The sequence below is a fragment of the Bufo bufo genome, chromosome 6 (genome assembly GCF_905171765.1).
Source record: "Bufo bufo chromosome 6, aBufBuf1.1, whole genome shotgun sequence".
NCBI lineage: Eukaryota > Metazoa > Chordata > Amphibia > Anura > Bufonidae > Bufo > Bufo bufo.
The window spans coordinates 175,039,680-175,062,585 of NC_053394.1; the positions used below are offsets into that span (position 1 = coordinate 175,039,680).

Here is a 22,906-nt window from a genome sequence, read left to right on the forward strand (position 1 = left end):
ATCACGTAACTCACGTCAAACTGGATGTTGATACGGTGAGGTACAGGACTTGTAGAACCAGCAGCAATGGAGACGGCCTCCAGTGGTGGGAATCAGGTAAGTATGATTACCACCATGGGTTTGGCCACGCTGGAGGTCTATAGAATAGATCCCCAGGGGGTGAACAACCCCTTTGATAACAACAGGGGAAAAAAATTGTTTTATTAAAAAAGAGATACCAAAACCAAAATATGATCAAACCATTGGTGTCAAATAACACCCAGAACTGGCCGTATGCACTCTGTGCTGCAGCTGCGGACCCATTGACTTTAATGGGTCTGCGATCCACAAGATGTAGCCAAAGATAGAGCTTGTCCTATCTTTTGCGGAGCGGAGGCACGGATCGGAAGCCCAAATAGACAATAAGAAGCACTTCTGTGGGCTTTCGAGCCCGTGCCACCATACCGCAAAAGATAAGACATGTCCATCTTTGACCGTATCAAGTCAATGGGTCCGCAGCAAGGAGGGCCAGTGCCCGTGCATTGTGGACTGCAAAGAGCGGCATGGGCACGGAGACCTTACTTTTACCATGTAAACTTGGCAGCTGCTCTTTGCTAGGAAAGGTGTCAACTCTAATTGCAGTCCAAAGGCTACATTCACTATTTACAACTGAAAAATGCAAAATGTAATTGAATGACTGTCCCTTTAATTTTCCAAATCTCCTTAGAAAACATGAGGCAATCTGATCAATTGCTATTAAGAATAGATCCAGTTTCCCTATCCATTTTGACCCCTCTTCAATGAAATCATAAAATTCACATACATATAATGACATATTACAGTATATAAATGATAATAAAATTACGACATTGAGTCTGTGAAGTTGGACTTGGAGCCCTCAGCAAAGATGGCTGCCTGAAACTGTGAAAGAAAGGTCAGCTCTGACGTCACCGAGTTCACAATTGTTGATCTCCGACAACATGGCGGAATACTTGTACTGTTTGTTGTACTGGTTTCCCTCTGGTGTTCCGCTGTAGTTATTCTGTTTCGTCTGGTCAAATCAGTGTTGCCAGTGTTTTGTCAGAAAACCGGAGCGTTGTATGAAAGTGGGTGAGAGGTGTGTACCGCTCCGTGTGTCTCACGTCCTGATCTAGCTAGTGGGCGTAGTGCAAATAAGGAGGGGGCGGAGCTGCGGCTCTTGTGCGCCTGATGTTTGAGTAGGTGGGTGGGAAATGAAACTAGGGAGATGCGGGTTCAGAGTTGGGTATGTGGTGTATGAGTAGCAGTGCTGGTATATGAGAATAGGGAATGGCAGGTGCAGTGATGGGGAGTAGCGGGCACAGTACTGGGTGGGTAGAGGGAAGTATACAGTAATAACTAGAGAAGGGCGTCAGTAGTGGGACTGGGCTACATGTATGTGTGGAAGGGGGTCAGTATGGTGGTGGTACTGGGCTACATGTATGTGTGGAAGGGGGTCAGTAGGGTGGGACTGGGCTACATATATGTGTAAAAGGGGTCAGTAGGGTGGGACTGGGCTGCATGTATGTGTAGAAGGGGTCAGTAGGGTGGGACTGGGCTGCATGTATGTGTAGAAGGGGTCAGGGTGGGACTGGGCTGCATGTATATGTAGAAGGGGTCAGTAGGGTGGGACTGGGCTGCATGTATGTGTAGAAGGTGGTCAGTAGGGTGGTGGGACTGGGCTGCATGTATGTGTAGAAGGGGGTCAGTAGGGTGGTGGGACTGGGTTACACGTATGTGTAGAAGGGGGTCAGTAGGGTGGTGGGACTGGGTTACACGTATGTGTAGAAGGGAGTCAGTATGGTGGTGGGACTGGGCTACATGTATGTGTAGAAGGGAGTCAGTAGTGGTACTGGGCTGCATGTATGTGCAGAAGGGGTCAGTAGGGTGGTGGGACTGGGCTACATGTATGTGTGGAAGGGAGTCAGTATGGTGGTGGTACTGGGCTACATGTATGTGTGGAAGGGGGTCAGTAGAGTGGGACTGGGCTGCATGTATGTGTAGAAGGGGGTCAGTAGGGTGGTGGGACTGGGCTGCATGTATGTGTAGAAGGGGGTCAGACTCAGTAGGGTGGGACTGGGCTACATGTATGTGTAGAAGGGGGTCAGTAGGGTGGGACTGGGCTACATGTATGTGTAGAAGGGGGTCAGTAGGGTGGGACTGGGCTACATGTATGTGTAGAAGGGGTCAGTATAGTGGTGGGAATGGGCTGCATGTATGTGTAGAAGGGGGTCAGGTTCTCTGAGGCCCTGCACCTGGACACATTGGCCTACATTTACTGAAATGAGTGCGCCTAGATTTTGGCACGTCTAGGTTTACAGAGAGTTCTTTGCCTAGTTTGTGAAAGGGGCATGTTTTACTAGGAATGGGGTTGTGGGTGTAAAATTCTCTTGTAAAGTAAGCCAACCAATAGTTTGTGTTGAGTCTGAGAAAAAGTGTGTCTGTTCCTGCGCCAGATTTACCATCCAGCCTGTGATAAATAGTTTACGCCACCTATAGGATTAGTAAATCTGCCCCATTATCTTTGTTGTTGTGCCACTCCATCTTACCTGTTATTTATTTAGGGTTTATGGGTAGAGGGAAGTTAGAAGTGTTGAGTAGATGTGAGGGTAGTGGGGAGTTAGTAGGAGCAGTGCTGCTGGGTATCAGTAGAGTGGAGCGAGTAGTAGCCAGTGGGTGTTACGGCTGTTTATAAATGGGTGTAGAGGCCTGTAGGAAGTAGCAGGTACACGGAGTGGTATTTAAGTATAGGTGGGTGTATAAGGAGGGAGTAGCATATGGATATAAAGGCTAGTGTAGAAAGTAGTGGGTACAGTGCTGTGTACCTGGAAATAGGTGGATGTATAAGTACTGGATAACCAGTTTTGTGCTGGCTGCCTGATAGCAGGTGGGCATATAAGGAGGGTACAGTGTTGAGTATCTGAGCACAGGTGGGTGTCAGGGGCTAGAGTAGCAGGTACAGTGTTAGGTCTCTGGGCAGTGGGGAGTCAGGGAAGGAGTATAAAGTACTGTGTCAGATATCTGGGAACAGGTGGGTGGGCAGTGATTGAGTTGTGGGCTTACAGCTTGGTATCTGGGCACAGATTCATCAAATAACATAATATAGGTATATTTTTCACATACAAATGTCCTATATTGTATACCAGCATAGGTGGAAATAGACAGTAGAGGGCCTCTGTGCAAGAACAGTATGCGGGCCCCTTGCATGCTCATTAAAGCTAGCCGTACACATTAGTCTGTTGTCCGAGACATGAATGTGTGTGGAGCTCCAACTCTCCCCGAACAGATGTTGTCAGGGGAGACGAGGATCAGGCAAAATAAGTATTTTCGCCTGATCCCTTTGTTCTCCTGGGAGATGAGCTGCCTGCAGAAGTGTCTGAAACATCTACCCTGCTTTCCCCACAGAATCCACATACAAACATCTATACAGTGGGGAAGATAGCTGTCAGTCAAATGATCACTCGCCCACAGTTATAGAATGTGTATGGGCAGTTTGAGGAAGGACTGGCATCACTAGGTGATAGGTCGGCATTAACTGGTTGGTGAGCTTGTACAGGTCTATGGGCAGCTCAACCTGAAAACTTCATAGGAACTTTGTGCTGGTTTCTTGGAATGTTCCTCCCCTTCTCCGCTCGAATAGCTTCCTGCTCCTAGAATGTTTTTCATTGAAGTTATCATACTTGTATCTCATTTACAGTGGTCACCTCTAGGGCCAGTGCCTTCATCCTGGACCAGAGGCCATACTTTATTTTCAGTATGGAGAATGAAAAGAGTCACATGAGCAAGAGGATATTGAACCTGACCCTGGAGATCATCTACCTTCTGACTGGAGAGGTGAGGGATTCTGGGACATGTCACATGACTATTATTCTCTATATTAATTATACAGGGACATGACTTGAGAGGTCCGAGGCATAGCTAAGTCTTACTGCACCCAGGGTAAAGATTCATACATCCTAAGTGCTCCAGTCTGCTTAGTTAGGCCCCTTGACAGGAGCATTCAGTGTGTCTGGCGGCTGCCACTGGACTAAACCGTTTTATTCACCCAGTGAAGATTGTGAAGCCAGCCATGGTAATATTCCTCCTTCCATTCGTGAGTATGAGACTCTGTGACAAGGCTGGAAACGGCTCTTTGGCTGGATGGCATCTAGGACACATGCCCCCTTCCCCCATGTAGAAGAGGCGAGGAATTAAGAGAATAATGTCACGTGATGTGACTTTTATTTTTTAAAACACAACACAGGAATTATTCTGGGAGTTGTTTCACTTGACACCCCCGTTATCGCCTGTTCTTAGGCTACTTTCACACTATCCATCATAGGATCTCAATAGCGGATGAAAACGCTTCAGTTTTGTCTCCATTCATTGTCAATTGGGACAAAACTGAACTGCATTCCGTTCCATTTAGTTGCGCTCCCATCGCGGACAGAATAACGCTGCAAGCAGCGTTTTCTCTGTCCGCGATGTGGTGTGGAGCAATAGAAAATGGATCCCTCCCCCATTGACTTTCAATGGTGTTCATGACTATATAAGACATAATACAACTGGATCCGTTCATGACTGATGCATGCGGTTGTATTATTGTAATGGAAGCGTTTTTGCAGATTGATGGATCTGCAAAAAAAGCTAGTGTGAACTAAATCCATTCTTTTCCCGTACAGGATTTCATGGTTGTGAAGAAATCTGGGGAACTTGTTGCATGCAGAATTTCTACAAATTTGTTAGACGCTTCAGTTAAAGCCCAAGATCCCATCCCACCTTCTCCTTGTGAGACCCAGTCTTCTGAAAAGAATCATGAAGAAAAGATCCTTGATCTGAGCAACAAGGTCATTCACCTACTTACTGGAGAGGTGAGCACTGCTAGGACATGATACAGTGATTCCAGAAGAGGGGTCTGGATGCTACTTTGACATTGAGGGTAGAAGATGATAGGTCACAGGTCATTGTATCTTTGCAGATTTGGAAATTTATTGACCGTGAAGTTTCACAAACCAGGAGTGAGGGTTACATGGAAGAACCACAGGGTAAGTACCTCAATGAACATGTGCTGCTTCCTTTTTTCCATGAGTTCTCTTGGACATTCATCGGTACCCATCACCTTCCCCAAAAGCAGACAAGCACAACCCCTAAAACAAAATTTGCATGTAGGACATGTAGGAAATTTGCATGTAGGACATTTCCCCATCTGCATTCCAAATTTGTACCACACAAAATATATGGGCATCTGTGTAGATGTTGTACAACCTCTTCACTTGTATTGTACTATACTGTGTTGCATATATTCTATCTATATTCTTCAGTGACTCTGGTGTGTGTTTCTGACAGATGAGTTCAATGGCATGGGTACCCCAGAGAGATTGTCAAGTCGAGAGGATTACGCAGAGGTGGATGCGGGCAGCCCAGAGAGTATTACTGAGGTACCTGTAGATACATTGAAGTACTGCAGATATGAAGATAACAATATTGAACTGGATATCAGGATGCTATGTTTGAAATTCTGCCCCTTAACCCACCGTGACATACCGCAGCGGGCCCGCTCCATACATGGCGGGTGCCGGCTGTATCATACAGGGAGCGGCGATCGCGCCACCCCCGTCATTTAACCCCTCAGGTGCCTCCCTGCCCCGTGAGTGAAGGCAGAGAAATTTGGCTCCCTCTGCCTTCCGATCGGAGCCCCCGCAGTGAAATCCCGGGGCTCCGATCGGTTGCCATGGCCACCTGGACGTTGCTGAAGTGATCCAGGTCTGCCATGGCTTTCTCTATACTGAGCTATGCACGAGGCATAGCTCAGTATGGAGACTGTAGAAATCCTATTCACCCTAATAGATCTCTATTAGATTGAATAGGAGAGGGGATTAAAAGATCCCAGGTTCTAGCCCTCTAAGGGGGCTAATAGAGGGGGGGGGGGAAAGAATTTAAGTCTAAATCACCCCCCTTTCCAAATTTTACATATAAACAATAAAAAAAATAAACATATTAGGTATCGCCAAGTCTGGAAATGTCTGAACTATTAAAATATATAATTTTTTTAATTCCTGTCCGGTAAACGCCATAACAGAAAAAAATGAAAAACACACAATTCTTCATTTTGTGGTCACCTTTCTCCCCCAAAAAATTTAATAACGGTGATCAAAAAGTCAAATGTACTGCAAAAATGGTACCAATAAAAACTACAGTTTATTATGCCAAAAACAAACCAAAATATAAAAAAGTTGTGGCAGTCAGAAAATGGCAATGCAAAGTTTGATTTTTTTTTCAAACGTTTTCTTTTTTTTAAGTAGTAAAAAAATAAACCTACACAAGTTTGGTATCGCTGGATTCGTATTGAGCTGCAGAATAAGAACTTCATGTCATTTTTAGCGTACCGTTAAAACCGGTTTGTTACAGACCAGCCATATACAAACTAAATCTTTATGGAATAAATACCATCAAAAAGCAAACGATTACAAACATCCACACAAAGCATGGGATAAATTGAACAATGGGGACACCTGGTGGACAAAAATAATATAACAGTGTCCATACCCGAAGTCACATGCCATTCCCGAGTTTTGGCCATATCATGCCAGAATATTTCTGCAAGAGACTCTGTTCATGACCAGGAGAGTCAAAGCTTTACGATGGACTGGAGACCATCCACCTACTCTTGCTCAATGGAAGGTTTTGGTGAACTAAATAACAGACGCTGCCCGCAGAAGTTCTGGAAGGTGTGGGGAGTGTGGTGCATGTCACCCTTAACTGTCCCTTGATCAAACGCTATACACACTTCCATATGGTGAGTGTAACTCCTTTATGTTCTCATTTAATTTCTCATGTATGGAACACATGTACCATCATGACAGACTGTATCCATTGCTGTACCTTGCTCGTTTATTCTTCAATAAAACTAGCAAAAAACAAATTAAAAATCTCGGGCTCTTACAGACCATCAAGCCATGTGTGCCTATTTATATAGTGCCACCATATTCCGCAGCTCTTTACAAATTCATAGGGTTCATGTACAAAAGAAAAGTAACTGGCTAATATACAACTGAAACACTAGTAGTCAGGGCCCTGCTCGCAAGAGCTTACAATCTACCATATTTACTTTTTTAGAGCAGTAAGAGAGATAGTTGGAGTGCTATGCACCATCTTCATTGAAAGAATGCCTCTTGATAAATGTATTCACATTTTTTCCTATCAACCAGTCTGGACATTGCCAGACATAAAATTTCCACCATGTCCACCTATTTTAGTTCATACATCAGGTTTAAACTACTTACCCTACGAGCTCTGTGTTCAGTTTACTTGTCCACCTTTGTCAGTGCAGCGGTGAGCAGTGTGCTTACAGCTTCTCCATCCCACTCACTTAAATGGGATAGAGTGTAACTACAACTTCTCCTTTCCATTCAATGTTGACAGAGAGCAGGTAAACATTCAGGAGAGTGCAGCGCTCATCAGTCCTGCAGTCTCTTCAAACAGCTGATCGTCGGTAGTCGGACCCCCATTGATCTGATATTGATGACCAGTGGCGGATTACAATAGGGGCGTCATTGCGCGCCCTGTGACGTGTGCTCGCCTGCCTCATCCCGCCTTCTTCTGCGAGCAAGCGCTTGGCCCTGGACGTAGGTGAGTATTTAGCTTCATTTTTTTTTATCACATTTTTTTTTTTTTTTTCATGTGCGTACTTTGGTGGACATGAGGTGGGGACACACAGGAGGACATATTAGTGAAGAGACATCGAGTACATTGGGGGGAAATTACTATATTGGGGCTTCTGTATGGGGACAAATTACTATGTGGGGGGGAATTATTATGGAAGGATTACTATGTGGGGGCTGTGTGAGGCCAAATTATTATGGGAGGGACTACTATGTGGGGCCAAATTACTGTGTGGGGGAATTTACTATGTGGGGGGAAAATTCCTATGTGCAGTGTGGGGGAAATTACTGTGTGGGGGAAATGTCTATATGGGGGCAGTGAGGGGGAAATTGCTACATGGGGCAGTGTGGGGGAAATTACTATATGGGGGCAAATTACCATGGGGGGATTACTATGTGGGGGAAATTAATATGGGGGTGTTGCTACTGGGGAGGCACTGTAGGGGCAATTCTATAATTTTTGGGGACACTATACAGGGATTTTTGCCTGGAGCACAATAGAGGGTGTTATTATTACTAGGGGCACTCTAGGGGACATTATAGCTGCTGTGGACACTATAGGGACATTTGGGGTAATCTATCAAACTGGTGTAAAGTAGAACTGGCTTAGTTGCCCATAGCAGCCAATCAGGTTCCACCATTCATTTTTGACAGCTCTTTTGGAAATCCAGTTCTACTTTACACCAGTTTGATAAATGACCCCAATTATGTCTATTAAGGTCGTTTTTTTCCAGCAGTATAGTTCCTGGGGCATTGGGGAGCACAACGGGCACAGGATGACACTGTGGGGACACCAGGATGGGGAGGTTGATGGAAATTTTTTTAAATCTAACGTGTCTGTGTAACAAACTCTGTAGAGACGAGATGTGGCTGAAAGAATTTTCCATGGCAGTCTGGGTCAAATGGAGGAGAAGAGGAAAGAGAAGGTCTGCATGACAGGAGATGTCACTGGATGTAAGATGTATGTGGTGCTGTATTCTCCGCCATGTCTTTTTTTATTCTAATTATATGTATTTTAAATTTGTTGACTATATTTTTCAGTTTAGGACCCAATTTGGGGTATTTTTATTTTTTTTGTCTGATATGGCCTAGGAAGAGACTGTGGTGCTCACAAAGCACCGCAGCCTCTTCATACAAAAAAAAACTAAACTAAAACGGAGGGAGGGGCCCAAGTTGGGTAGACAGCCCCTGGCCTATCATGCACTTAATCTGCCCCTGTTGATGACTTATCCAGAGGATAGCTCATCAGTAGGGGAAAATGGAAAATTCTATTTTTGCTTTAAGCGTTTTTCCCTTTTTTCCTTTGTTGGAAAGAAATTCTACATAAATGCAGGTATATTGTTGCAAAAAAAACCACGTCTTTTATTTGTGTTTTTTTGCCAGAACCAAAACGCAGCACAGCTTCGAAATGTGGCAGCACCCTTACTGCGAACACTTTAAAGGGGTTCTGCAGTTTGTTTAAACTGATGATCCATCCTTTGGATAGATCATCAGCATCTGATCGGCGGGGGTCCGACACCCGGGACCCCCGCCAATCTGCTGTTTGAGAAGGCCGCGGCGCTCCCCCCCTTGTTTGCAATTGAAAGGCCACACAGGGTGCCATTCCGTCCACCACCACCGGGAGGCCCCCCTAGACCAATGCTGATGAAAATTTTGCGCTTTCAAGACAGGGACAATATTCTCCATAAAGCAAGAGATCACCCAGATCAACTTATCAGTGGTCACAAAATCTCTATATTCCCGGATTTCTCAGAGGAAGTGCAGAGGCGTCAAGCAAAATTCCTCGATGTCAAAAAGACGCCTGCGTATGAAGAATGTACAGTACTCCATGCTTTACCCTTCCAGATTGCGAGTGATGACGGAAGAGGCCTCCCACTGGGTGGCTCTGAATGAAAGTTCCCTGCAGGAGCCCATTGGAACAGGCTGACTAGAAGAACAGAGGCGCTACAATATAGACTCCAAAGGGGACATTTGTGTCGCTCCATGACGAATGGCGATAAGTATCTCCCTCCTTTTTATGCCACTCTGACTAATGACACTGTTTCGTTTTGGTACCCTTTATAGTATACGATAGGGAGGTGCAGTAAATCCACTGCCCTTAGGCTAGGTATTTATATATGTGAAATAATTGACCATTATGCCAGCTGCTCAGGGCTCTTAACTTCAGGATTGTATTTTACATACTGAATACTCTTTTAGTGATAGCGGAACTATCGCTGTCGTAGTTCTTGTTGGCTTCAATAACTTTTATGTGCCTCATGTTATTCGTTTTTTGGCACTATTTTGGTTGGAAATGTTATGTTAAAAGGTTTACAAGGGAGGGAATTTGCGGGGAGACGACACGCACTCACCCCTTTTGGTTTGAGAGACACTGCTCTATCGATACGGGTTCTCCCGTTGCACATCTATGTATCCCTCTGAATGATGGTGGATAGGGTGCAGATTATAGCATGGAATGTCAGAGGCCTGGGGGATGCCGCCAAATGTCAGGCAGTTTTCATGGCTACCCAAAACCAGCCATATTATGTCTCATGGAGACGCATCTGTCTAAGCAATCCCAGAGACCATTACACAAACCGTGGATCTCACATGCCTACCATTCCACCTTTTCTACATATGCTAGGGACGTCAGTATCCTAGTGCATAGGGCTGTCCCCTTTGAATGCCACTCCAGTGACATTGATCCCGAGGGCAGATAGTCTGCCTGCACTGCTCTATATGTAGGGTGCAATTTTCCCTGATTGCCATATATATCCCTCTAACTTACTCCTGTGCTGTATTGAAAAAAATGATGACATTTGTGACTCGGGGATCTCATGTACCCATACTTATGCTTGTTGATTTTAATAAATACTTGAATCCCCAGTTAGATACATTTCACCAAGGTCCCATGTTAACAAATGCCACAGAAACTTCATTGGCAAAGCTATTACAAGAATTAGATTTACACGATTTAGGGAGAATCCAACACCCACAGGTGCGTCAATACTCCTGTTTCTCTACTTCACATAATTCCCTGTCCAGAATAGACTTACCAATTGGGTCGCTGGAGGCATCGTCCTACATCTGTCACACCTGAGACAGGTGTTAGAAGGTTTGAAAGACTCACTGCACATGAGTGATCTGACAACTTCATTTGGTTTTGGAAGAGCTGCAGTGTGGTTCTTGTTGAAGTCCTGTTCATCCATCATCTTCAGAAGTTAAGTGTTCCGCTTGTGTTTTGTTTCCCCCCAGTTGTTTACTAGGCCTCAGCGAGACGCTGGTTCCTTTACCAGGGAGGGAACGGGTTGTCTCTGCCCTGTCATTACCTTTAGGGCATCCGAGGTTCACCAGGGTTTTCCCGTGTATGGGCATCTCTACCATTGAGAGGTGCCCATACGGATAGGAGTTAGGGCCAGTAGCAGGGTTTTATAGGTGGTGACCCTTTTACTTCCCTAGGGGTGAGGCCTGGTGTCTTTCCCCTTCCTTCTTGTTGTCTTTTGGTGTTATTCCCTACTACATCCGTGACAACATCTCCCTAATAGACTACTTACCGCGTAGCCTGTCAGACCATTATCCTATTCATATAGGATTACAATTTAACAGGGATGGCGGTCGTCCTGCATCTTCCCTCTGGAAACCTAATCCATTTTGGATACAACTACTGGATGAAGGGGATCCTCTTACACAGCGGATTTTGGAATTCTTTAGCACTAATAGAGGTTCAGCGTCCATAGGGATGGTATGGGATACCATGAAAGCATACATAAGGGGTTTGTATATACAGAGAATTAAAGATGTAAGGCGAAAACTAGGGAACTCACTGAGGCTATACAATAGGAGGTGAAAGACTGTGAAGTAGGGTTGTTCCGGGTATCGAAATTTCGATACCCAATCGATACTTTTGTCCCGGTATCTATACGATACCGGGATTTCCATTTTTTCTATACTGGGCTGCGATGCTGCGCAGTCTAGTATCTCTGAACATGAGTGCGCTGCTGTGAGCGCGCTCATGTTCCCTCAGCAGCACAGGGGAGAAGGAAGCAGTCCTCCCTCCCCCTGTGCTGCTGCCGCTGCCACCAATGAACGGAGAGAGGGGCGCGCGCACTGCACCACCAATGATAGCACTTTTCCTACACAGAGCGGTGCCCAGAGATGTCCCAGCACTTACCATTATTCCTGGGCGCCGCTCCGTTTACCCGCTGTGCCCCATTACGGTCTCCTTTCCTGCTCCATATGCTAATTACTGTCGGAGCAATGGGGAGGAGACATCAGCTTCTCTAGTGGGCTTTCCTTCTTGCTGCGCTGCGATTGGACAGCACTACAGCCAATGGAGAAGGAATGGCCACTAGAGAAGCTCATGTCTCCTCCCCATTGCTCCGATAGTAATTAGCATATGGAGCAGGAGAGGAGACAGTAATGGGGCACTGCGGGCGAACGAATAAGTGCCGAGACATCGCTGGGCGCCGCTCCGTGTAGCCTAATACTGAAAGTCTGGACCCAGGAAAAGTAGCCTTTAACAAATAATACAGGAGGCGGGTGTCGGCAGCAGAATCGCAATGCCGGCACTCTGCCCCTGACAGGGAGCTGCGATTGGTGGCAGTTAACCCCTCAGGTGCGGCACCTGAGGGGTTAACTGACACTGATCTGCAATACCCGCCTCCTGTATTAAGGGGTAATTATCATTGGTTCGGTGTGCCCCCCCCCCCCTCAACCCCCCCACCCCATTAAAATCATTGGTGGCACAGTGCGCCGGCCCCTCTCAACCCCCCCAGTATTAAAATCATTGGTGGCAGCGGCCACAGGGTCTTCTCCCCTCCCCCTCATTGGTGGTGCAGTGGCAGCTTCTGATCGGACCCCCAGCTGTGTAATCCTGGGGCTCCAATCGGTTACCATGGCAGCCCGGACACTACTGAAGCCCTGGCTGCCATGGTAACATCCCTGATGCTGTGTGCACAGAGCAGTAAGGACAGTGTGAAGTCCTATTCACCCTGATAGAGCTCTATCAGGGTGAATTGGACAAGGGATGAAAAAAATCCCAGGTTCTGGCCCCTAAGGGGGGAAATAGTTATTAAATAAAAAGTGTAAAAAAAACCCACCAAAATATTAAGTATGAATCACCCCCTTTCCCAATTTCACACATAAAATGTATAAATAATAAACATATTACATATCACCACGTCAGAAAAGTCCAAACTATTAAAATATAAAAAAAATCTATGCGGTAAATGCCGGAACAGAAAAAAAAAATAAAAACTGCGCGATTCGCCATTTTTTAAAATGCGGAATGCACGTGGCTTTTTTGGTTTATTATTTTTTTTGTGTGGTATAGAGTATCGCAATACTTTTTCATGGTATCGAAACCGAATCAAAAATTTAATATCGCAACAACTCTACTGTAAAGCTGCCTATGTAGGGGCACCTTCCCTGTGCACTGACTCCACGACCATTTGCTACAAATAGCTGACCAGGGTCATCTTTAACGCGGGGCAAAAGGAGCAGCTGCCCTGGGCCCAGTTGCTCCTGGGGGGCCCAAGGCAGCTGCCTCTTGAGCCCCGCTGGCCACTGGAGGACCTTTTATGGGTCCATTCTGGTGTTCCGATGCTGTTACTTAGCATACAGCGCGAGAGAATGTAACGGCGGCCACAGCGGTACAACGGAGCGGCACCCAGAAAGTAGTAAGTGCAGGGAGATCCCCCCCCATGAATGCCCTACATGTCCTGCTACTTAGTTAATAAAGTATGGACCCATGAATGCGGCAGCGGCACTTGTATTCTCCCTCTTGCCCAGGGTCCAATTAATATTAAAGACTGCCCTGTAGCTGACAATAAACGCTTCTTCTTAAAACAGAAGTATTTTGAGGCGGGGTAGAGTGCGGGAAGTCTATCAGCTAGAGTGACTCGTTCACAGGAGGGTACGGCTAGAATAGCAACCATTAGGACTAGACGGGGGAGCCTCTCAGCAGACGATTCGATAATTCTTGATGAATTCTATAATTGCTATAAGGAACTCTACTCCTCAAAATTGTCAACAAATTCTGATAATATTAAATCCTACCTTGCCAAGATATCAATGCCTACGCTGTCTCTTGAATCATCTAAATATTTAGATGAGCGCCTAGATTTGGAGGAACTTAAAATGGCCATTAACTCCTTCTCTAATGAGAAGACCATCGGCTCGGATGGTCTACCAGCAGAGTTTTACAAAAGCTATAAGGACCCGCTTCTTCCACCTCTTGGAAACCTTCAGTGAAGCTCTGAGAGTGGGGAAACTACCAGCATCTGAGGGAGGCAGTAGTTTTGCTATACATACCCGATTCCTGTAGACCCATCTCCTTTTTTTACCAATTGATGTGAAAGTATTAGCTAAAGTCTTGGCCAACAGGCTCAACAAGGTCGCCCCGTCCCTTATACACATATATCAATCAGGGTTCATGCCGGACAGGAGCACTTCTATTAACCTCCGAAGACTATTTTTGAATCTTTAGAGGTCGATTGACACTGATGGCTGTCGGGCTGTACTATCCCTAGACGCTGCCAAAGCTTTTGACAGCGTGGAATGGGAGCATTTATGGGAAGTTATGGAGGCTATGGGATTTGGACCGTGCTTTATGTCCTGGGTCAAACTACTCTCTAACTCACCGGTAGCAAAAATGAAAGCAAATGGAATACTCTCTGCCCAATTTTCACTACATAGAGGAACGAGGTAAGGCTACCCCTTGTCCCCCCTGTTTGCGGTGGCTATTGAGCCCTTGGCCTGCTTTTTGCGCACTTTACCTGAGTGGAAAGGTTTCCCACTAGGTTCCCAGGAAGAGAGAGTCTTTTTATATGAAGATGACTTGCTCCTCTATGTGGGAGATCTGCAACGCTCCATTACTCCTATTGTGAAAGATATTACTGAGTTTGGAAAATATTCAGGATTAACAATCAATTGGGACAAATCCGTGATTCTACCACTTGATCCTCCCTCGCCACAGCTCAATCTCACCAATACCCAATTACAGATGACCAGTAGCTTTAAATATTTAGGAGTTATGATAACGCTGAAGCCAAGAGTATATGTCAAAAAGAATGTTGAACCCCTAATCTCTAAATTTATTGAGAAAACTAATACCTGGTGCAAACTGCCTCTTTCTGTCATTGGCCATAGTAACTTAATCAAAATGATATTGATGCCCCAATTGCTTTATGTACTACATAATTCCCCTATATGAATCCCCCAGCGAATATTTTACAAGATACAGAGTATCTTTCGTTCCTTGATATGGAAAAAACAACCCAGAATCCGCATGGAAACGCTTCAAAAAGGCAAGGAGGAAGGTAGCCTCTCCATCCCAAACCCATGACTGTACTTCATGGCCGCACAGCTACAGCACTTTAGAGGATGGGGTCGACATGTACAGCTGGGCCCCTCTGCCAGAATTGCCTCCGTAGTCATGAAACAGAAAACACCTATCACATTGGCGGAGCTAGGAAGGCCGCAGTCTTACGTTGAGAACTGCCCTACAATCACATTAATAACAAAGGTCTGGTCGAAATTGAAGGAATTAATAGGCCTGGTGGGGTTTAACGACAACACGCAGTTATGGCGTAACCCTCAACTACCGGAACTGTTCAGATTGGAGGGCTTTTTCCCCTTTGGAAAACCAAAGTATTTTATTTCTATGTCAAGTTCAATCAGAGGGGGTGATAAAATCTTTCACTCAGTTGCAAGAGGAGTTTGTTGTTCAAACACTTTTATTGACATGAATATAATCAATTTGGACGCAGTCCAATCGAAATCAAGTAAAGTTATCAGTCACATATCGACTTTTGTGAAAAACATGTAATATAAATGATCATGAAAGGATTACAAATAGATAACACATCTACATACTCAATGGGGAAGGGAAGACGGGGGAGGGATTACAGTTAGGTATATTGTTTTCTTTTATTACTAGACACATTCTAGCCAATTTTTAAATACCTGAGATCCTTTAAAGAGGATCCAAGGAGTCCAGATTTTGATATATTTCTCATCTGTTCCCTCATCCTCTGCTGACAACTCCTCCATTCTACGTATTTGTTCAAAAGTGTGCAACCAGTCCCTGATGTGTGGTGTGGGATTTCCAGTATCTAGGTATGACCAAGCGTGCGGCCTGCAAAAAAATCGTAAAAGTCCCTTTTTTAGAGCGGAGATGGATCCCGGGAGCATAAAAAGTATAGCCCCGTCAGGTGGGATTGGATGGATGAGATACTAGATAGGATGGGTTTTGGTGGCCCAGTTAGAACCTTTATTTCAGCGCTTTATACTTCCCCTAGGGCGAGGATTGCTATTCCTGGCTTTTTGTCACCTTCATTCCCGTTGAGCAGGGGGACACGTCAGGGGTGTCCGCTTTCCCCGCTATTATTTAATCTCACTTTAGAACCCTTAGCTCGTATGTTAGAAGGGGGAGAGGTCTTTAGAGGGATCAAGGTGGGGCAGAAGGAATTATTCACGTCACTTTTCGCTGATGATGTTCTCCTGTTCATGACCAACCCTTTGGAGGACATGGAGAATGTTGTCCGTCTCCTGGACTCCTTTGAGCTAGTGTCTGGGTTTAAAATAAACCGTGATAAATGTGTTCTAATGCCACTAAAACCAGTGATGGCTGGAGGCAGATTTCCCAGTGTATGCGAGGGTATCAGCGTTAGTGATTCCCAAATCACCTATTTAGGCATAAAAATCGGAAAGTCTCCTTCTTCTCTTTATAGTTTGAATTATCTCCCCTTGTTTAAAAAAATTTAATCTGATCTCAGCAGGTGGCAGAGCCTTCCCTTGTCATTGTCTGTCTGGAAGGAGTCATCTACTGAAGATGATATGTTTTCCTAGATTACTCTATCCTCTACAAACGGTACCAGTACTTTTGAAACACTCTGATGTGCGTGACCTTCAGTCAGCGATCACTAGATTCATTTGGGCAGGTAAAAGACCCTGTATAGCCTTAACCAAGTTAATGTTACCTAGAGAGTTGGGTGGCCTTAATGTACCAAACATTAGATTGTACAACTTGGCATGCCTTATTAGGCATGGTTTAGATTGGGTGCACGATACTAGCCATTTTTCCAATTATGACCTGGAGACACAGCTGTCTCACCCTTGGCCTTTAGTGAATCTACTGCACTCTAGCAGACAGGCTCTGCCCCAGCTTATGAAACACTCATTGATAATCCGTGATACTATGGTGGCATGGAAGGAGGTCCGCAAACTATCCAAAAAGCCTTATCTAGCCTCTAGAGTAATGGGTATTTGGCAGCATCCCGAATTTCCGCAAGGAGTGACGAACAAGATGTTCCAGGTCTGGAGATCTAGGGGCATTAAAACATTATTTGACCTTCTACAAGTTGAAGATAAAAGATATCTTACTTTTCCAGAACTCTGCCAAAAATATAGTCTAGATAAACATCATATGTTACCCTTTCAGCAGGTGTATTTGTTTTGCAGGGATAGGTTAAGAGATGTAGCAAGTGAATGCGCAGGGGCCTCATTGATTTTCTCCCTGGGAGCGGACAAGTCCAGGCTCTCTATATCTTATATATATAAAGTGTTAAGGGAGTCAGGTAACAAAGCCTCAGCCCAGTTTCTCTTTAAAAAATGGCAAAAGACTTTAAGTGTTGCAGTCGCACCCGAAAAAGTTCTTCAGGGTTGGCTCAGAGTGTGCAAGGCGGTGCCTTGTGAGGTGTGGAGGGAATCTCATTTGCGTTTAATGCACTCAGCCATTTATGCTTTCACTTTCCCTAAAAAGCCAAATAAGACAGATTTTCTTACTGCATGTCCGAAATGTGGGGTGGATAAAGCAGATCTGGCTCATTGTGTATGGTTGTGCCCTCAAGTGCAGGCTTTTTGGAGTCAGGTCAGATGCTGGCTTGGGGAAATTTGGAAAGTGGACCTGAATCCAACACCTGAAATTATGCTCTTCCATGATTTTGAAGACTCTCAAAATCCTACCCCTTTGATAGTGGACGTAGTTTTGTTGATTTCACTGCGTTGTCTTCTTCAGAGGTGGCTGAAACCTGAGGTTCCTGGGATTCAGGAGGTTAAGTCACAGTTGGTGTGTTTCATGTATATTGATAAACTTGACACAGAATCTAGTAAAGATAAGAAAACTAAAGGGTTTTTAAAAAAATGGAAAACTTTTATTGCAAACAACTTCAAACAAGAGGTTATTGGCGAGATTATGCAGTCATTCAAGTATACAGAATGGTACAACCTGGAAGCCCTCAAAGGCACTTTGGGAAAACTGGCCATTTGACTATACAAGGTCTTATAGTAAACGTCTAAGATGATGGGGAAAATCATTAACAATCTGTTGGAATTATAGAGGGGTGGGCATGTGCTGATGTGACTTAGTTGGTTGGGGGAGGGGGGTGGGTGTGGGGTTTTGGGTCTTGTATAAAAATTAAAATGTGTATTGCCATTTTGCTCATGTAACCGAAAGTATCGTAAACTTTGTATGTTGGTGACACCAATAAAAAATATTTGCAAAAAAAAAAAAGTATAGCCCCTTCAAGAGTCCACCTTTCCGAGCGACCACATACTCGTTTAAGGTCTCCCAAAAGGAAGTTAAACTGGAACACTGCCACCAAATATGGGACATTGAGCCTATCTCCTTGTTGCAGCGCCAACATAGATCCGAACAAGTGGGATAAAAAGAGTGAAGAAGTGCTGGGGTTCTGTACCATCTGGACACTATCTTGAAATTCTTCTCCTGTATATCGCAGCTAATGGACGCCTTCGACTGCTCCGAAGAAAAGCATCTACCCAACTCTCTCTCCCAGGCCGACACATATGGTAGGGAGGATAGGGAGCCTCCGCTCTCCTGGAGCAGCCCGTAGACCAAAGCAAGAGGAGTTTGGGCTTCCTAGAACCACATTTTTTTCAATATCTACTATTAAGACATGCTTTCCAGAAGCAATTTAAGGATGGTTTGCAACTGTCAATCTCCCTTCCTGTAGTGAAACAGTTATTAGGTGGTAGTACCGCTAGGGGACTGATATCTATGCTATATAAACAACTATTTCATAAAAGTACTACATCGGACCCCCTACCTGTTAAGAGAAAGTTGGAGCAAGACGTGGGTGAATTTTCCCAGGAGCAGTTGGAGGACGTTCTGGCCTTGACCCCTAGTCTTGCGCTTAGTGAATCTCAGAGATTATCCCAGCTATATCTGATTCACAGAGTATATAGAACCCCCCAAATTCCTATTTAAGATAGGTTTACGATCAGACTCAACCTGCCCCCCTTGTGGAGGGACAGAGGCGTCATTAATCCATATGTTCTGGGAATGTTCGAAACTAGGGGAGTATTGGGAAGAGATAGTAAAGATCATAACATGGACAACCCAAATACAGGTACCTAGAGATCCCAAATCTGTGTACTCTGTATATTACTCATTGGGAATGGATGACAAAAAATCTGAGTATCCAAAGAATGCTCTTCCAAGCCAGGGCCTTACTTGCCAAGCACTGGATACAGGAGAACCCTCCCACCAGACAGGAGTATATAAATCGACTAAATACTGTTCAACGATTTGAAAGAGGGGTATACATAAAGAGTAGATGCCCAGGTAAATTCATGTCAATATAGCAGGGTTGGTTCGCAGTCCCTGGTATGGCGTCTGTGGCTCTAATGAGGGACTGTCTGAGGGGACAATTGGCCTTGACAGGGCAGCTGACATAGCACATTGTGATATCCGCCACAGAAATTCACATGCAGAATTCAAAATGCCTTTCATAGCATACTGTCTCTTTTTGTCCGTAGGGATGGTGGTGCGGTGGTCTCTCCGTACGGTTTTGCCTGGGGGGGGTATTTATCTTGAAAGATGTATTTTGTAACTCTGATTTTCAGATTTCTCTATTTTTGTATTTATTGCTGTATAATGCCGTTAAAATACTGTGTTATTAGCACTTCTATATTGTGTATTTGATTGATAACATAAATAAATGTACAGTCTTCAAATGTTGTATTTTAAGAAACTTTATTTCAATAAAAATTATATCTGATTGAAAAAATATATAATTTGTCACTCAAACAGGGCTGATTTCCCATAATTAGCCAAACACATAAAGTACAAATAAATGTTGCCCCTTTAAACCTCCTTCCATTTTTACCCTAAGTGCTATCACTGGCCCAATTCCTGTACATGGAATATATCAAAATATACCACAAGTTTTAATCTCTGAATAAAAATGAATAATAATAATGAATAATAAAAATGAATTTTAATGTGTGATTATTAGAAAAAAAAATAGCAGGAATTAATATTTTACTATTTTACAAATTCTAAGCCTAATATTTATTTTATCTACTGTTTTTTAAAGGCTGTGTATGAAAATTAGAAAATAAAGGCAGATTGGTAATGGAAAAAAAATGAAAAGTTAGTTGTTAAATTGCTATATGCTAAAACGTCTAAAATGTGTCTTGTCCTGAAGGGCTCTGAACTGGTCAAAAGATGGATATATTTTTGCTTAACTTTTAGGCAGACACCTTAACAAATGTGAAGCTTGTTATTATGCCACAGACTGAACAAAGAGATGCTTATGTAAAGATTAAGGAAGAAGATCAGCCCTTAACTATCAGTTCAGGTATATAACTTCTGCTGTGTGTGTGTTTATGGTAATGGAGGCACAAAGAGTGCGGGTACTGAATTTGAAGATGCTACAAAATGAACAATAACTTGAAGTCTTATAACCCTTATCAATAGCCACCATACATTTCTGGCACACGGATTGAGCCGATTTATAAGCTTCGCCTGTGCCACCCACAGTGTGCGTTAGCTGCATTGAGCATGTAACCTCTAAGGCTACTTTCACACTTGCTTTGTTAATTCTGGTATTAAGATCCGGCAGAGCATCTCTACCGGAATTAAACTGATCCGTTTTGATTTTACACCTCAGGATGCATCAGTTCCATCAGGATGCGGTTGTGTGAAATCAAAACAGAAAAAAAAAACCAGATCCATCACTACATACATTAAGGCATCCTGAACTTATCTCTTTCCATTCAGAATGCATGAGGACTAAAAAAACATTTTTTTTTTGGTATTGAGATCCTCTGCCGGATTTCAATACCAGAAAACAACGCAAGTGCGAAAGTTGCCTAATGTACCTCAGTCAATAACACCCATGATATCTGAGGAGTTAGATCGAGAGAGGTGGCTCCACTTAACACCCCATCAGCACACACATTTCCAAGTTTGGCATTTATGGCATACCCACAGAATATGCCATAAATGTCCAATAGGTGTAGGTCCCACTTCTGGAACCCCCCCCCCCCCCTCTCCTATCTCGAGAATTCATTCAGGTGGAGCTCTGGAAATAGCTAAGTAAGCATGCAGTATAAAGTGCACATATGAAGCAAATGAAGAGAGCCATACCGTTCCATTCATGGCGGCTGCAAGACTGGGCCCTGTTATTGAGATAGGTGTGGGTCCCAGAAGTGGAATCCTGTGAATATGCCATAAATGTCCCATAAGGGAACAACCTTTTAAGGGGTTTAAGCTGCCATAGAAGTTCACGTGCTCCATGCAGGTAATTCTATCTGAGGTCCCAAGTCACGGCACTTTAAAGACTTGGCAGCTAGACCAGAAACATTTTGTATGGCATTGAATTTCTGAATTTCTAACTGTCCATTTAATTCACCATGTCCTGTTTATTTCTAGATTGTGAAGAAAATGAGCAATCAAATGCAACTTCTAACCCCTCCAGCCCAGTTGGCACAGATGAAAAGATGTATATATGTTCAATGTGTGAGAAGTGCTTTCAGTTCAAGGGCAGATCCCCTGCTCAGAGGGATGACAATGGAGAAAACCCGCGTTTGTGCTCTGACTGTGAGACATTTCATTTCAATCCTCACTCAGTCTTGCCACATGGAAGAGAAGAGAAAACCTTTTACTGCTTTGAATGTGGAAGGAACTTTGCCAGTAAAATCCTTTTCCTTGCCCATGAGCGTATTCACTCTGGCAAAAAATCCTTTCAGTGCGCTGAGTGTGGATTGTCTTTCTCCAATCAATCCATTCTTGAAACTCATCAGAGCATCCATACAGGGGATAAACCGTTTTCTTGCTCACATTGTGGGAAATGTTTTGCCTTGAAGGCCAACCTTGTCAAACATGTGAAAATTCATAATGCCGAGAAACCATTCACATGCCTCGAGTGTGGAAAGAGTTTTGGGATAAAGTCCAACCTTGTGAAACATCAAAGGATTCATACAGGAGAGAAGCCGTTTTCTTGTGCAGATTGTGGGAAGAGTTTCGGAATGAAATCAAACCTAATCAAACATCAGAGGATCCATACAGGAGAGAAGCCATTTCCGTGTCAAGAATGTGGAAAATGCTTTGCCTCAAGGTCCAACCTGGTTAACCATGAGAGGATCCACACTGGAGAAAAGCCCTTTACTTGTTCTTATTGTGGCAAGGGCTTCATCACCAGTTCAGACCTCTTTCGGCACCAAAAGACTCACACAGAAAGTAAACCATTTGTCTGCACGGAATGTGGAGATTGTTTTATTAGCAAATCAATTTTGGTTGTACATCAGAAAACACACACTAGATGAGCCTCTCTAACTATATTCCCAGGAATGTTTATGCGTAGTTTGTGGAAAGGAAATGAGGAAGAACTGTCTTAACCAACATCAACTATTGAGGACTGACCGACCAATCCCATTTTTTAGATGATGTCAGATGTGTCAAATTTTGTTTGCTCTAACCAATTCTTTCTTGAAATGAAGAATTTCTAGAAGGTGCTACTGGTGCTGATCTTTTTGGACTGTTTTAGGTTTTCTTTGAAAGAAATTCCACATGACTACAGCATGATTGCCATTAGTTCTCTTTCCTATGAAGAAATGCTTTAGGGGCGTGGCTAGGCTGCCGAAGGAGATGGCCGCTTGAGTGAAGGGCTCCTGCACCTCAGCGACTGTAACCTTGCTAGCCCGTCTTAATCCAGCACACAGCAGCATTTGCCGATTCCCTCAGATGCTCTACTCCCCCGCCGATAGTATGGGGAAGACTAAAAAGCAACTGCAGAAACTGCAAGACGGAAACTTAGAGAGCTACTTTGACTGGGGGCGATTCAAAGATGGCGCCGATGGATCAGACAGGGCAGCACTGGGATCCCCTATCAGCGCGATGTCACCAGCGCCCACAGCCCGCTCTCCCTCCCCACCGGACGTTTCTGGCAGCACTAACCTGCTGCATGTGTCGCCTCCGTCGCTCCCGCCGACTCCAGAAGAGGTCAGAGCTCCAGGAAAATCACAGCATGGGATCCAAGATGGCG

The 22,906-nt window shown here is 44.3% G+C and overlaps 1 protein-coding gene across 1 annotated transcript; it reads left to right on the top strand.

The window, feature by feature from the left end:
* The first annotated feature begins 1,036 nt into the window (after window positions 1–1,036).
* Window positions 1,037–22,476, top strand: LOC121005285 (zinc finger protein OZF-like). The gene is made up of 7 exons (XM_040437926.1): window positions 1,037–1,085; window positions 3,695–3,831; window positions 4,659–4,847; window positions 4,955–5,021; window positions 5,323–5,414; window positions 20,113–20,218; window positions 21,295–22,476. Coding segments are annotated over exons 1-7 (1,485 nt in total). The 5' UTR covers window positions 1,037–1,084; the 3' UTR covers window positions 22,188–22,476.
* The last annotated feature ends 430 nt before the right edge of the window (window positions 22,477–22,906 follow it).

What these genes read in the sequence shown, in the direction of transcription:
- LOC121005285 (XM_040437926.1), top strand. An exon ending in TTACATGGAAGAACCACAGG is followed by an intron (nt 5,022 to 5,322) that starts GTAAGTACCTCA and finishes TGTTTCTGACAG; the next exon opens with ATGAGTTCAATGGCATGGGT. An exon ending in GCCCTTAACTATCAGTTCAG is followed by an intron (nt 20,219 to 21,294) that starts GTATATAACTTC and finishes GTTTATTTCTAG; the next exon opens with ATTGTGAAGAAAATGAGCAA.